At 37.0% G+C, this 16475-nt stretch overlaps 1 protein-coding gene across 1 annotated transcript; it reads left to right on the top strand.

Moving 5' to 3' along the window:
- The first annotated feature begins 6519 nt into the window (after positions 1-6519).
- Positions 6520-12879, top strand: LOC105049123 (non-specific phospholipase C2). Its single transcript, XM_010928683.4, has 4 exons — positions 6520-7172; positions 10273-10790; positions 10877-11056; positions 12364-12879. The coding sequence occupies exons 1-4, from the start codon at positions 6592-6594 to the stop codon at positions 12669-12671; spliced, it is 1587 nt and encodes a 528-aa protein (XP_010926985.1). The 5' UTR covers positions 6520-6591; the 3' UTR covers positions 12672-12879.
- Positions 12880-16475: the final 3596 nt, after the last annotated feature.

The following is a 16475-nucleotide window of genomic DNA, read 5'->3' as shown; positions in this document are numbered from 1 at the left end:
ATAATATGGTCAGAAAATGTCATAATTTTTTTAGAAAAAAGTAGATATTTTTGTCATTCAAAATTTTAAATGAAAAAGTGAATTTGTAAGTATTAAATGTGTGTTAGAAAATGATACCTACATGGCCCAATAAATTGGGATGGTATATTTTTTCTATATCAAATACAGTACATGAAGAATTACTCTTGACCCAAAACCCATTGGCTAACTGGGCCGGGTCCATTGACTTTTTTTTTTTTTTTGGTAACTTGTTGAAAATGTTTACATCCGTCAAATCATCCAACTAGATCTTGGTCGACCACAACAAAACCCAACTCAACGCAACCCAACTCAACGCAAGTGGGTTGGGTTGCATGGTTCTTTCTAGGTGCTAGGTAGTTTCAATTTTTTTTCTTTTTAAGACACCTTATCTACAAGGAAAATCAATGATAAAATGGATATTGAGTTGAAAGGACTAGGCCTGCAAATGGGTCAGATCGGGTCTTGAGTGATCCCGAACCGATCCAATTTTTTGATCGGATCTTGATATTGGATCCATATCCATCCCAATAAAAAATCGGATCGGGTCAGGTCGGATCCATGGTCGAATTTATTGATCCACTGGATCATTAGGGTCGGATCGGGTCCATATATAACCCAGTCCTAATCCATAAAATGCGGATCCGGTTCAGGTCTAATTCGGATCGGATCGGGTCATGAGTTTAAAAATCTACATAAAGTGAAATTAGAGGTCACATCGACAGCAAAATAGCATGGCCATATCTATCTTTTCATATAGATATTCTCTCCTCTTCTCTCTTCCCACGTCTTCTCACTTCACCATTGATAATGGATATTATATACCATTCCTAAGGCAATAGAATGTACAACAGTAAACAAGTAACTGGATATTTTAATTATGAACAACTATTGGTATGTCTCCAATTTACTTTGTGTTTGTGGAAGGACTTTTAGAAAAGTTTCGAGATTAACTGTAAGAATGGTATTTCTTGTGTAGTGCATTAATGATCTTGTGATAGTGTGACAGTATTAAAGATTTTAGTAAGAGATTTAAGAAAGAATTTGGGTGAGTCACTCTTTTGGCCCAAGCCCAAATTCTTATTTGGATGAGTCATTTTAACTGAGTTCGGATCTTATATTTGGATTTGATTCGGGTCGGATCGGATCAGATCATATATCTTGAGATTCAAATTAACCTAAAAGTCTCTACGGGTCGGGTCGGCTCGGGTCCAAATTCAAAAAATTCAAACCCGATCCGGTCGGCTCGGGTCCAAATTCAAAAAATTCAAACCCGATCCGGAAAGATGAATGGGTCCAATTTTTGAATCCGATCCGGCTCCATGGGTCTTTTAAATGGATTTGGGTTGAGTCTAACCGGATCGGGTCGGATCGGATCACGGATCAACCCGATCCGTTTGCAGCCTTAGAAAGAACTCAAAGTGGGTATTGCAATAGATGCTGGCAAAAAAATCATCTCTAGAACAATATGACCTAACTTGGTTAAGTTTTTCACGTACACATAAACAATCTTAATTAATATTTAATATACCAAACCAAGGTGAGTGATCTAGATGTTAGGGATTTCAAAACCATGGGATCTAGGTTGAGCCAGGTTAGGCAAGGCCCTATAGAGATTAGTTAAGCAATTTGATCCTTGATCCCTTTTGAACATGCTTGGTCCCCAGGGTTGATTGGACTAGGAAATGGAGAAAAATGTATCATTCAAAACTGACAAATTTTGAATGAAGTCATATTTCCAGCCCTCACTTGACCAGAGAATTAGGGTAGGCCAACCTTAGCAAGTCAGAACTAGATATATTGCACATTGATTTGAACCATCTGCAACTATCCATAATGGACACATTTGAAAATTTAGGCATATGCTAACTGGTTGAATTGATAAAGTAACTGGTTGTTCGATATCGGTGACCTAAGTGCAACCTACCCTTTTGATTTTAGCGGAACTTTCGTCATCCTTAGGCCGTGTTTGATGTGTGAGTAACAAAATCTGAGTATGTACCAAAGAAAGAAAAAAAGAAAATCATATTAAACTGCATCTTGATTTTGAATAAATAATCTGCAGTTCAGTTTAATTAGAGCTTTAGATACTTAAAAAAAATAAAAAAATATCTGATTTTTTTTTTTTTTACAGTTTAAAATAATTTTTAGTTATCACAAAAATTGAATAAAGCTGTCCGACTCTCCTGAAAAATAAAATTATGTGCATTAAAACGGTTATGTACGCATTGATCAAAATGAAATTATTTTGATTAAAAATGAATAAGCATTTCATATTTGGCTGAGCAAACCCTTCCATAATTATCTATATTTATCTAGTAAAATTTTTATTTTTTTTTAAAAAAAAGTTTTTTTGTATGTATATCCTTATGAATAAAATTTATTATATATTTACTGTTCCAAAATCACTTTTTACATATATGCCCCTCAAAGATTTCCCTCCTATTAGAATTTTGGCTTATGGTGCTAATAAATAATTATTTTAAATACAAAATAACTTTATGGTCCTCTTGTATACATCTTTTTAATACAAATCAAAAGTTGTATTTTTAAAGTTTCTAGCATAAAGGCGGTAATGGTGTCTGTACTCAAAGTAGTTATTAATTTTCCCGTACAAAAATCTAATAAGAGAGGCATTCAGGTACAAATAGGATGATCTAAAAGCTATATATAAATAATGATTTTTGAAAGGTAAAATATATAATAAAACATAGTTATAAGGATTTATTACTGGAAAAAGAAGGCTTAGGTGGGATAACTTCGTTAGGTCAAGGAGAATTATAATATGCTAATTATAATTTTAATAGCCATAAATACCATTGCATCAGTCTTCAAATACAAATTTAGTATATTTTGTTGCTACACATGAGATATAGGTTATTAATGGCCAGCCGGTAGAAACTTCTCTCACCAGTCAACAAAGGCAGACTTGCTTCCTAGACTTTGGAGCATGGTTCTCCAATATTTTACTTTGGCCCTGCAACACACAGGCCATCTGCATCCTAGTCGACATAGGCCCCCATACAGCTTGGATACAATAGCCCAACCAATGGCATTCATGTACCAAAAGTTCTAGAAACCTACTTATAATATATTATAGGTCAAGTAGATCAATGACCACTCAATGCCAAGATTTTATATCTAGAAGGAATAGGAGACAATGCATCCTGATTATCTGAGAAAATGGGATTGGAATAAGGTTGGAACTTTGAAATCTATCCATGAAGAAAGAAGAAGAAAAGAGAAAGAAAAAAAGTAAAAAAAAATGATGAAGAAGAAAAATTGAAAAAAAAAAAGAAAAAAAAGTAAGGGAGAAAAAAAGAAAAGGAAAAAAAAAAGAGAAAGCAGAAGGAAAAGGAAAAACAAACAAAAAGAAGTGATATAAAAAAGAAAGAAAAAAAAAGATAGTAAAAAAAATAAAAAGAAAGAAATATTAAAAAAAAGAAAAAAAAAAAGAAGAAAAGTAGAAAGAAAAAGGAATATAGAAAAAAAAATAGAAAGGAAGATAGAAGAAAAAGAATGAAGAATGAAAAAAAAAGAAATGAAAAAAATATAAGTAAAGAAAGAAAAAAAAAAAAAAAAAAGAAGATAGCTGATATCTATGAGATGAATGGTCGGAATTTGTGTCGGGCTTGAACAGCGGAGTATTTCGTTTGGTAGAGATCGGACGTTCTTATCTTATAGGATATAAAATCATGATAAATATTGAAAAATTAATCATTTATAGATATGGCCACACCAACATATGCATGATGCATTGCGGACAACCCCTCCATTGAATTACTGGCAGCAATGGATTGGAAGTGATGCATATTGTAGAACACGCACGATCCTGTCTTCCCATCTATAGCATTTGTTCCTTAAAAAAAAAAAAAATTCTCTACGCAGTAGATAGAACTTGCTTTCTCGATTTTGGGGGAGTTGTGACTCCTGAGAAACCGCAAGAAGTGGTTCCCTGCCACGGTTGGTGATGGAAATGCAAGGGCCAGAATGGAGATGAGCCTCTGCCATGTCTGATGGTTTTGCTTTTTATTCCTTGGCACATTCCACCTGTGTCCATTATGCATGGTCCTATCACTGTTTTTTTTTTTTTTTTGATAAAGATCCTACCACTGGATGGTTGATATTTTCTTGCGGCCTCAATAATTAGATCATATTTTGTGCAATTTCTAAAATCTGACAGATCTTTTATCTTCCATTAAAACTGGCATCAGAGAATTGTACAATATATGATCCAATAATTAAGATTTAAAAAAAAAAAGTCAATCATTCTTTCACGCCACATGTGTGTATATATATATATATAGATTTGGTGAAAAAAAATTATACATATTTGTGAGTGCAGCTCCAAATTAACTACCATCAGAACTGAAGATATTTTTGATAGACTATATTTTTTTTTGCACTATGCATTACACTCACAAATATTTTTAATTATTATTATATATATATATTGGTTTGATGAAAAAAATTATCTATATTTGTGAGTGCGAAGCTTTAAATTAATTACCATCAAAATTGAAGATTTTTTTTTGATAGACTATATTTTTTTTGCACTATACATTACACTTATAAATATTTTTAATCACTATTATATATATATATATATATATATATTGATTTGATGAAAAAAATTATATATATTTGTGAGTGTAAAATTTTAAATTAATTATCATCAAAACTGAGGATATTTTTGATAGACTATATTTTTTGCCCCATGCATTGCGCTCGCAAGTACTTTTAGTCACTTCTTTCCATTCGGTTGGTGCCCATTGAATGCTTGAGTTTTACGCAGCCATGCACTGATGTTGACCTCCACGAATAGCATGCAAGAGAAATCAAAAGGATTTTTATTTACTTCTTCTCCAAAAGTAATAATGATTTTATGCACTCCCAGTATATCCCATTTGTTGCCTTATGTATATGTTGTCTTATCTTCAGTAAATTAACGAGCTTATGAAATGTCACCATCCAAAACCCAACACTAATTTATAGCAAGCCATTCCATGGGCTTACCACTATAAGAATAGCAGACTCATAAAAGAAGCATCAAATTGATCATGTGAGCATATTCACGGAAAATGACTCCATGACATACCTAGGTAGTGCAATTTTCTCTCCTCTTCTTTTGGTTGAACCTTCTATAATTGTCTTGAGATGTTCAAATAAAAGAAACAAAATGAAAAGAATAGAGGATGGAATTTGATCAGTTATTAACATTGGCTTATTTATCAATTGTGTTGGATCTGCCATCCAGTTGAGAGCCATGAAACAGATCCGCAGTAGTTCAAAACTAGAATTAATATGATACCGTGAAATGGCTGCCTTCGCTCAATTTGGATCAACCTTCGGTGCTTCGCTCAATTTGAATTAATCTTGACCACACAATCATCCGAAACTTTTTTGATCGTAATCCGAAGGTATGTGGTGATGGTGCAACAAGAGGTTGGCCGGTGGGAACACGTTTCAGATAATGTAGATATTTTACACGGGATGGTCCATCCATTGGAGGCTCGTGGGGTAACAGTGTCTCTCTAATCTCGCTTTACTATTTTTGAGATATGGACGTACCACCAAACCATATGCCCCACTTAACATTCCTGGCTAAAACATCAACTTTAGAATATTTAATATTGCAACGAATTAAATGCTATCCCATCCAAGGTATCAAGATCATCACAATTATTATTATTATAAGAGCAATGGTGGATATGTGTGGTTGCTATACATGAAAAATACCTTGTGCTGCATGACATGAGAGGGTTGATGTGATCTCATAGAATTAATGTGACATATAAAGGGTAACTAAAAGGTGTAACTGGGATACCCCTCTCAATATTTGATCCTTTATTTTAATGTTCATTTTATACTTGTAATCTAATTTACATAGATATTTATAAATACATCAGTAAATGCAGTACAAAATTGCAACAACTATGCATGAAGACGAATCTTGCTGTATACAAAGTACAACATTAATAATATATGAATAACTAAATATGGAAAGTATAAATTTTTTTTGAACTAATCATTGATATGGCAAGTAAATGATGGACAGGCGATATTGAATTCCCACTGCACGATTTTTATTAGTACAATCCAGTGTAACAAAAACATGTATTTTTGTAAGAAAATTCTTAAATTAGTAATTAATTATTGTCATCCATCTGGCTCTTTGAGTGAGTTCCAGCAACATAAGATGGTGAGAGAGTCCAAGGAAGGGGCGGCAATAACTCTGCCAGATTTAAAAAAAAAAAAAAAAAAAATCCATCAATCCGAACACATCTTATTTGTTAGATGGTTCAAAAACTTTGGATCCAAATTTGATTATTTTATTAAATAGGTAGCCTAATTGGATCTACAGATTAAGGGTAACGCGCTGCCATCCCTCAATAAAGAAAAATTATTAAATAAGGAAGATCCTGTGGGCTCCACCGGACGTGGTCCATCTAATAATTTCTACCAAGAGTGAGATGCCACTACAAAACGAAGGCGTCACGGGGCGTCTCTCCTCGGCTGGCTCTTTCTCTCTCTCTCTCTCGTCCGTATAACAAATCTAGAATAAACAAAAGAATGGCGATACGGAAGAGGAGCAGGTTCCATTGCCCCCTCCCATGTCTCTCTCTCCTCCTACTCGTCCTCTTCGCCGGCGGAGCGCCGCCGGGATCGGCCGGCGGTCCAATAAAGACGGTGGTGGTCCTGGTAATGGAGAACCGGTCCTTCGACCACATGCTCGGGTGGATGAAGCAGCTCAACCCGGAGATCGACGGTGTAACCGGCTCGGAATGGAATCCGGTCTCGGCCTCCGACCCGGCATCCCCTCGGGTCTACTTCGGCGATGGGGCCCACTTCGTGGACCCCGACCCGGGCCACTCGTTCCAGGCGATCCGGGAGCAGATCTTCGGGTCCAACGATACGTCGGCGGCGCCGGCGCCGATGAACGGGTTCGTGCAGAATGCCCGGTCGATGTCGGAGAACATGACGGAGAGCGTGATGAACGGGTTCAGGCCGGAGATGGTGGCGGTCTACAAGACGCTCGTGGAGGAGTTCGCGGTGTTCGACCGCTGGTTCGCGTCGGTCCCGACGTCGACCCAGCCGAACCGTCTCTTCGTCCACTCCGCCACTTCCGGCGGCGCCACCAGCAACAACGTCAGGCACGTCACCTCAGTACTCCTCCATTTATTTCCTTCCTTTTTTTCCTCTCTTTTTTATGCTTCCCTTCTTTATGAAAATATAATGGAAAAGTAATGGTTTTAGATAAGATTAGGATTACGAGAATATTTCTTTTTGTTTTATTTTGTTAAAAGGGGAGAACCAAAAAGGAATTGGTAGTGAGAGGGAGTGGTGGGCCTTGGCGTCGGTGGTGGTGGGTTGGGAGATGTGGAGGATGAGAGTTTATAAATGATATATATTGTGTGGGCCCCGCTTCAATTGATTGTAGGATAAGAAGGGCACCGCTTTAATGCTTTGTTCCTCCAAACTGCATTCCTTGGGCTATGTTTGAGTAGATCTAGGTGATTCTGTCTTATAATGAAATTGCCTTCTTATTTGTAAGCCGTATTTGGAGGAAAGGGGAAGAGAAAATACAAATCTTCTGTTTGGTTTGGAGAGAATAGAAACTCATTTTCTCTCATTTGGTCGTAAGGAGAGAAGAAAAGAAGAATTTAATTTGTTTTGATTGATAGTAAGCCAGGGAGGAAGGGAAGGAATGGAAAGAAATAATACGAAGAAATGAAAAGAAATAATATATCGATCCAGGATCTCATTCAAAAAGACTAATTGAAAGATATTATTTGGGTTCTTTCATCCCGTATAAGTATTCAAGATCTGCCTGATGTATAGCTAATGTGGAACTAAATACGCTCGTGCATGGTTCTTCGTATATTTTTTCTCTTTAAGCTCTAGTATCCTCGCTAGGTTTAGAGTATAAATCCATTCCGATCTATTCATAAGTACCACAAATCTAATCACAAACATTACGGTCAGCCCATGATCAGCCTAATTAGGCTCGTGCTGCAATGACCCCCAGTCTACATGGACCATGGGCTAGATCTACTTTAATATCATTTATGACAACTCAATATCTCATCCAAAAAAACTATCTGGAAGATATTATTGAAGCTTCTTGGCTCTGTATAAGTACTTAACATCTGTCCAGTGCATTGCTAATGTGAGACTAAATACACGTCTGTATAGATCCTCACAAATATTTTCTCTCCAAGCTCTCTTTTAATCTCCCCAAAAGTGGAGAGATTTGGAAAGAAGAAAATCTCCTCTTCTTTTTCCTTGTGTTATAAGTTTTTTTCTTTTCTAATCTTTTCTCGAGTTCAAGATTCTCTTCTTTTCCTTTCTTTTCTCTTCTCTCATTTCATTTCTTTTCTTCTCTTCTCCTTTATGTGTCCAAATAGATAAGTAGTTGCTCAAGCCTTGATAAATTCTTTGAAGGTTGGTTTCTAGCAAGCATGATCCAAAATTTGAGCATGAAAAATATGTTAGCTTGACGTGAAAGATGTTTGTGAGTTTAGTAACCAAGAGGGTATTAATTCTTAGATCCCGCATCCTATATTTTGACCTCTTTTGGAGCTTAATAAAATGTCTTTGGACTTTGTTAGATTCTGTTTGGAGCTCCAGAGCTGACCCTTATATGGCAAATATAGACTTGCCCTGGCTATTGTCTACTTGGCAAGCTTTTAAATCTTGTGGAATGAGGATTCCCTAGTTTCATCATGGAATAGGATGCCCTACAATCCCACCTTGTCTCGACGATAGTTTCGGCCAGAAGTCCTAGTAGGTATCTCTGTCTCTCTCCCTTCTTCTTTCTTTTGTTTTTCATTCTTTCTTTTTTTTTTTCTTTCTTTTCTCTCTTCCTTTTTTCATCCTTTTTCTTCTACCTTCTTTTCTTTTTTCTTTTCTTTTTTTTTTTTAAATTTTCTAATCACATTCTTTCTTTCTTTCTTTTTTATCCTTTTTTCTCTTTCTATTGTTCCTTCTTTTCTTTTTCTTTTTCTTTCCTTTCTTTTTTTCTTTTCTTCTTTTTTTCTTTTCCTTTTCCTTTTTCTTCATCTTTCCTTCTTTTTTTTTTTCTTTTCTCTTTCTTCTTCTTTCTTTATGTTGATGGGTTTCAGAACCTCGACCCCTTCTTGTTTCTATTTTTTTATAGGAAAGAGATGAGATTGCCGGGATGCCCCCCCATCGCATTGGAACTCAAAACCTTGGTACTTGGTTTCACCATCTACTACAGCTGGATATCCTTATCCCTTACTTGCATCGATGGACTTATATAATGGCTCATTTGTATATCTTGTCTTAGGAGAATGGCACTTAATTAATTTGGAGAAACCATAATAACGTTTTAGGTTGCATTATGTGCATGACCACATATCTTAAGCCTGTTTTACCAGATTCTTAGTGAAGTTATGGTTTCTGCCTCATCAGATATGATATTCTAGTAAGAGCACTTGATATGATGTGACAAGCATTAGGATGGATTTGAGTTTTTTTGACCTGGACCTCGTTAGGATAAACATAAGTGCACAAATTCTTGTATCTCGAATCTCAGTTGCAAACTTATTATAAGATGCAGAATAAAGGTGCAAATATTTCTAAAAGAAAGAGCAAATATGGAACACAGGCTCCAAGTTCCACTTAGACAAATGTTCTGAAACTTTTGAGTCAGGCCCATATCCTCAAATCTGTGTCAGATTCCTTTTTTACTTAAAAGATGCTATCTTTTTTTTAAAAGTAAGGGACTACTAGGAAAATCAGGCCATTGTTAAGAAAATCATTCTAGAGTGGATCTTTACTTCTACATCAACAATGTCTCCTGTCATGTCTCCTAATCCTTCCCAGATTGGAAGATACGGCTCTGTCAAAGATCACCAATAATGAAAACAGATCCTAACACACACACACACACACACACACACAGATAGAGAGAGAGAGAGAGAAGTAACATCACCATGGATAGAATTTGATTGAAAATACTATGAAACTACTCGACCAGTCCAACATATTGAATTAGAAAACATATATCTTAGTCTATAAATGTAGATGTAGTCCAACTCTCATTCTCTCTCTCTCTCTCTTTATATATATAATTTTCATAAACAAGCAATTTTCTGCCTAATGTTTTCTCACATGTTCCTGTAAATTGTAAGCTACAATTTCTAAGATCACTTCAGACTTACAAGAGATGAAGTTTTCATGTCCTGGTATAACAGCTATAATCTTAATGACACAACAATGCAAATGCAGTTTGCTAGTGAAGGGGTACCCACAGAGGACAATATTTGAGAACATTGATGATGCTGGACTCTCTTTCGGCATCTACTACCAGAACATTCCTGCCACCCTCTTCTACCGTAACCTTCGGAAGCTCAAGTACCTCTTTAAGTTCCACTCCTATGACCTCACGTTCAAGCATCATGCCAGCAAAGGCTCTCTCCCCAACTATGCTGTCATTGAACAGAGGTACTTTGATTCCAAGCTTAAACCTGCCACTGATGATCACCCATCTCATGATGTCTACCAAGGGCAGATGTTCATCAAGGAGGTTTATGAGACACTCCGCGCCAGCCCCCAGTGGAATGAAACTCTCTTAGTTATCACCTATGATGAGCATGGTGGCTTCTTTGATCATGTCCCAACACCTGTCAGGGGTGTCCCCAGCCCTGACGGCATTGTTGGCCCTGACCCCTTCTACTTCACATTTGACCGCTTGGGAGTAAGGGTACCAACAATCATGGTCTCCCCCTGGATCGAGAAGGGTACTGGTAAGTCAATTGGTACACACTGAATCAATAAAAACTCTCATGCATCAAAGTTGTTGAATTATGATTTCATTACCTGATGGATGCAGTCATTCATGGTCCCAATGGTGTACCATCCCCAACTTCAGAGTATGAGCATTCATCTATCCCAGCGACTGTAAAGAAAATCTTTGATCTTCCCTCTTCATACCTGACTGCGAGGGATGCATGGGCCGGCACATTTGAAGGCATCGTGCTAAGTAGGACAGAACCCAGAACCGACTGCCCTGGTAAGCATGTTGCTTACTGCTCTCTCTGAATCAATCATAATGCTGGGTGGAGCTTAGAAATCAATCTGTAATGTGAATTGTTTGGGACCATGAAAGTTTTATGCATGCATGTGATTTTTACGGTGAAAACTCACCGCATTTGCTGAGTTGGCCTTTGTGATACAACAAGCCAACCTAGTGGATATTTTGTTTCACCAGAGAGACAATTACATTTTACTAGAAAGATCTTGTTGTTGTGCTTCCACTGTTTAATACTACTACATCGAACAACTTAAAAAGTTATTATTTGATGCTCTACCTTGTTTCTGGTAGAGAAATGTTAATTCTAGAGGAATGAGAATTATGTTCAGCAGAATTTTCGAACTAAATGTACTGAACACTAACTGTTTTATCTTGACATTCATTGTTGACTCATTCCCTAAAGTTGAAGCTTTTAGAGCCGAGTGGTTGGTTACATGGTGTTCAAGCCATGTTAAGCCTGATATACCACATAGCAGACACTTCTGCTGTACAATTTTAGCTCTATTTTTGGTTCCTCACCATCCTTGGGTGCTCTGAATTTTAAGATATCTGTTTGCTGGAGTTAGCAAAATTAGCTCATTTGAGGATACAGACAGCAGTGAGGGTGTCAATTGGTTTGGTTGGTTAAGTCACTGGACATAGAGTACCAGTGACTTGGATTTGACTCCCACCTTCAACATATTTCACAAGATGATCAATTTTGATGGGTCTTGCTCATGTCTTCTTGGAAAGAAAAGAAGAAAAGGAGAAGAGGATACAGACTTCAATTTTTCCAGTCTTTTGCTCTTCTTAATGGTCCTTTACTGTTTATTCATTAGAAGACATGCCTTGTGCACAGTGATTGATGCAATAATTGGTATTTGTTTTCTCAATTGCACTATTTTTTTCCCCAGACACCTAACTTAGTTATTGCACATATTTGCACTAAAATCATGTCTTGTTCCTCTCATTTTGTAGGGGGCTTGAAGGTTACTCGAAACAGGCATCAAGTCCTATGACAATTTGCAAAATTTGGGTTACCTAGAGTGAAATGTTTCATATAACCTGATGAACTTCCAAAACTCTGAATTTATTCACTATATGAGCTCACTCTAGACGACCAAAAGCATTCAGCTTGGCAAATATAGCATACTCTTAACCTTGTTATTAGCATAATCTCTGGTCATTTTTGGATCTATTCTGGTCCATCAACTTTAAAGACAACACCTGATTTGAGCTTTATGTCTTCAATCTACCAATATTTTCTTGCCATAGTGGATAATTGTTGTTATTTGCAATCAATGCAGTGCAACTTCCAACTCCTTCAAAGATCAGGAATGGTGAAGCCAATGAGGATGCCAAGTTGAGCGAGTTCCAACAGGAACTTATGCAACTTGCATCCGTGCTGAATGGAGATCAACTCCTTACCAGTTTTGAAGAGAAAATATTGAAGCAAATGAACGTTAGAGAAGGGATAGCCTACATGGAGAATGCAGTCAAGCGTTTCTTTGAAGCTGGAATGACTGCAAAGAAAATGGGTGTCGATGAAGAAAAGATTGTGAAGATGAGACCATCACTCACGACTAGGTCCTCATCAACAACTGCCCAACCATAGCAACATTTTTAGTATAAAATGGTGCATCTCTACACCAAGTAGGATAGTGGCACAACTTATGCTAGCATGCACAAAAAAGAATCATTCTCATGTAGTGCTAATATAGAAGGAAATCTAGGAGGAAATGTTTGTTCCCTGTCACTAATTGTATCTGATGTCCCTGGAAAACACCTGATCATGAGAATAAATTATTGCAAAAATTTGATAAGTACAACATCTCAATCTCTAGCTCTATAATATTGTAGGTTCCACAGCTAGCTAAGCAGTCATTTGAATTGAGGTCAGGATAAGAATAAATGGATTCTGTTTTATTTACTAAAAGTTTAAAGCTCATAAAATAGATGCAAATCTTATAATAGATGGTAACACACAACAACTGAAAATATTGCACAACATCAATCGGAAATAGTTATTATAAATAACTGGATCAATGATTGCTCATCCACATGTGCCCCTTTAACACTGTAAAATTGTATCCCCTTCAGCTATTCTCCACTAATCTAACGTTACATAAAAGGAACACATGAAACAAGAAGGGGATTCTGCAGCAAATTCCATTCGAGCAAAAACAGGCCACTATTTAAAATCAGTCCATATTTTGTTTGTGAATGAATGAAGACATTTAGCTTGTGAATGCTTGTTATAATAGTTGTTTCGCACATGTTGGCGACTGCTGCACACAGCATGTAGATCAATGCATGTGTAGTAATATTTGCTACAGGCAGCAATCATGAGAACAGGGGAAAAATAATCAGATATGGCTCAAAATGAACTGTTTAAACTCCTCAAACAAGAATCTCTAACACCTATGTAACTTCAAAGTTCTTCGACATGTTGGAATTATCAGATGAAAGTGGAGGAACTAGCACAAAGAAATGAGAGATGCATTATTTGGGGTGGGAAAACAATAAGAAAGTAAACAAGCCACAGTCCAGAACTTTGAGTTTGAGGCAGAACACTGCAGTCACTCAACCATGTGAGCATGGTGGAGGTCAGGTGTGCTAACATACGGATGTGTGGAGAAATTATATCCTCCTTGACAGGGGAAAAGCAAGTACTTTGAGTGACCTGAATTTGCCCACGTAGTGCCTGCAGCCAGAAGACCAATGAAGGGAGAAATGATTTGAAGACATTTCATTCAGGAAACTTCAGGCCGAGTACATCCATCATTCTATCATCAAAGCACTTCAAAGTTGTTTCATGTGAGTGGAATTCACACCATTCTTGCCTTGTGACAGAGCGCCATTTCCATGCATGGGCTCATATATTTTAACATAGTTGCTTGATAGAACAGATCTCCATCTGTCCATGCGAGAGAATTTTAGAGTTCTGGTTTGATAATTCATGCATGATGCTGAACCATGGATCGATGAGATTAGTTTTGCATGGATAGTATGATGGACTGGTTGAGTGGTAGCTTCCAAAATAAGATCTCTTATGCATAAATAAGTAGTTTTGCATCTTTTTTGTCGAGATGGTTAATGGGGTTAATTCTAGCTAGAAACGCCTGAAAGAAACAGAACTGGCATGCGCATGAGTGTTTATGCAACATTTCAGACAGATAATCGCAAATTCAACGAGCTTGAGGCGTTTCACAAGCAATATTAGCATGGTGATTGACTTGAATGCCCTCCTAGAAATATGATAGGTTATGTACTCAATGAGACTGGTTAAGCATGCATTTGGCCTTCTTGAATATCCTTCTCCATGATATGATCCAAACTTGAATATGAACATACCAATTTGATGTATTCGCAAGCACGATGACTTTCGTAAGTAGTTCAATGCTGATCACTTCTTTGATGGCATCATCTTTTACTTGTAGTCTTCTTCTGAGTGTAGGTTCAATTGGAGAGGATGAATCTGTGGAGTCAAGGTCAACATATGAAGATACAAAATGGATCTTATTCTATCGTTGATTGATCGGAGATTTCTATACGTAAAATATGAATTGGAGTTTGAAGAAAGGGAATAAGTCATCGACCGCAACAGATAGAGGAGGATTTATTCAATCACATAGTTTAGTCTCCTAGAATTTAGCACCGTTATGGCAATCTATTTGATTGTATCCAAAGGCCCACCATTATATTATAAACAAAAATAGACAATTGCTTTAAGGCATTTCGGAATTAGTGTTTGGATCGGCTCAATCAAGGGCAAGTGAACTAACTTCTATTTTAGTACGTGGCTGCGCTTCTGCATTTGCTGGACCTTAAGTACCCCATCAAACATAGGCGTCCAAGAAGATGGTGCGTTTGAGATAGCATTCAGTCGTATGGTAGGTGAGAATGGTTTAAAAGAACATTTCTAGGTCACTATGAAAACTTGTGCGGGCTACATACAACCAGAGCAAACTTTCAATACTTGAATTCCCTTGTGTTCAGTTGTAGGCATTTAAATGGTAGAACTTCAAAGTAATCCTAGCTTGATTGGGACACCATCTCTGCTATTGACGAAATGCTTAGCGGACAACAAGATTGAGAGATTTGCCACTGAACCAAGAAGAGTAGAAGAAGCCAGATGGAGAATTTTATCAAAGTGCACCATTCTTTTTGAGGGAGCTGAAGACACTTTATTTTGGAGGCACTACTCATTTGAAAATGCATTAGTTTTATCAACCAGCGCAAAACTAAAGGAATCTGACAGAAGGCAAGATGGCCAAGACGTCAGAGAAAAGGATTGGAGCGCTTCTCATGAAGGCCGCTAACAATGTACTCCAATCCAAGTTCAAATTAATCTTTGCCGCTGGTTAAAAGCTCCTCACACTGTAACTGGATGCTCTTTGCCTGCCCGTCTGAAAACTTTCAAAAAAGTTTCAAGTGCTCCATCAGACAAGGAAAACAAAAGGGTCGCAGGCCTTAGCCTTTCATGTGTACCACCAAGCCGAGACAAGAAAGCACTGATGACTCAAAAAGGTATGGTACAAGATATTGAAACTCTGTACTCGATTTCTGATGAAAAATCATCACATGATCAGATCCATCATGGACTTGGAATGAATTGAATCCTTTTTTCCTCCTCCTTTTTTTTTTTCTTTTTATGTGTAATAGCAATCATCCTAGAGGTGAACCAGGTCCTCCTCATTTAGGACGGAGTTGATGAGGATTATGCTATCATTCAGATAAATTTATATGTGCACTCTTATTTTTCATTGGTGCATTCCACTTCTTTTTCGTATTAAAGTGGAAGATCTAAAAGAAGAGGGATGTATTTATAGAAAGCAATCATAGACGCAATAATGTGATAAAGATACAAAAGAGGCTTCAGGGTTTGCACGACAAGCAGAGTACTGCATTGCCCTCCAGGTGAAGATACTTTCGCCTATTTTACATTGGATTCCTTCCGGCAGGAATGCCATGTCAGTGTGCAATATATATATAAAAAAAAAATCTGAGGCACAGTTAAGTAATCCTTAAGAAGCAGTTCAGTAATTAATGTTGGCTGAAGATACCTAGGATGCCCCCTCATGGTCTTCCAACCAGCTAGGCTCTCTCACAACTCTCTCTCTCTCGCTCTCCATCGGTTGGAAGGAAAATATATATATCACATAAGGCCAGATAGCATTACGCTCCTTATGCGATTAATCCATCATATGATCACCACCACAGCACAATCTATCCTAATAAATTTATACTACGGCATCCTTTAGTCCACATAGATTATGGATTGGATCAATTTTGATGCTTGTAATAATTAAAGACCTTACCTAAAAAGATTAAGTAAAATATATTATTTAGATTCTTCAATCTTATATGAATATCCAACATTTTTTCAGTAAATAACTAATGTGCTACTAAATACACA

Source organism: Elaeis guineensis, chromosome 7 (assembly GCF_000442705.2).
Source record: "Elaeis guineensis isolate ETL-2024a chromosome 7, EG11, whole genome shotgun sequence".
Classification (NCBI taxonomy): Eukaryota; Viridiplantae; Streptophyta; class Magnoliopsida; order Arecales; family Arecaceae; genus Elaeis; species Elaeis guineensis.
Note: the sequence above shows the minus strand (reverse complement) of the source record. Positions and strands in the feature narration are given on the sequence as shown.

Coding starts and splice junctions, on each gene's coding strand:
- LOC105049123 (XM_010928683.4), top strand. CDS start 6,592: ATGGCGATACGGAAGAGGAGCAGGTTCCATTGCCCCCTCCCATGTCTC. Junction 10,791..10,876: donor CTGGATCGAGAAGGGTACTG/GTAAGTCAATTG, acceptor TGATGGATGCAG/TCATTCATGGTCCCAATGGT. Junction 11,057..12,363: donor ACCCAGAACCGACTGCCCTG/GTAAGCATGTTG, acceptor CAATCAATGCAG/TGCAACTTCCAACTCCTTCA.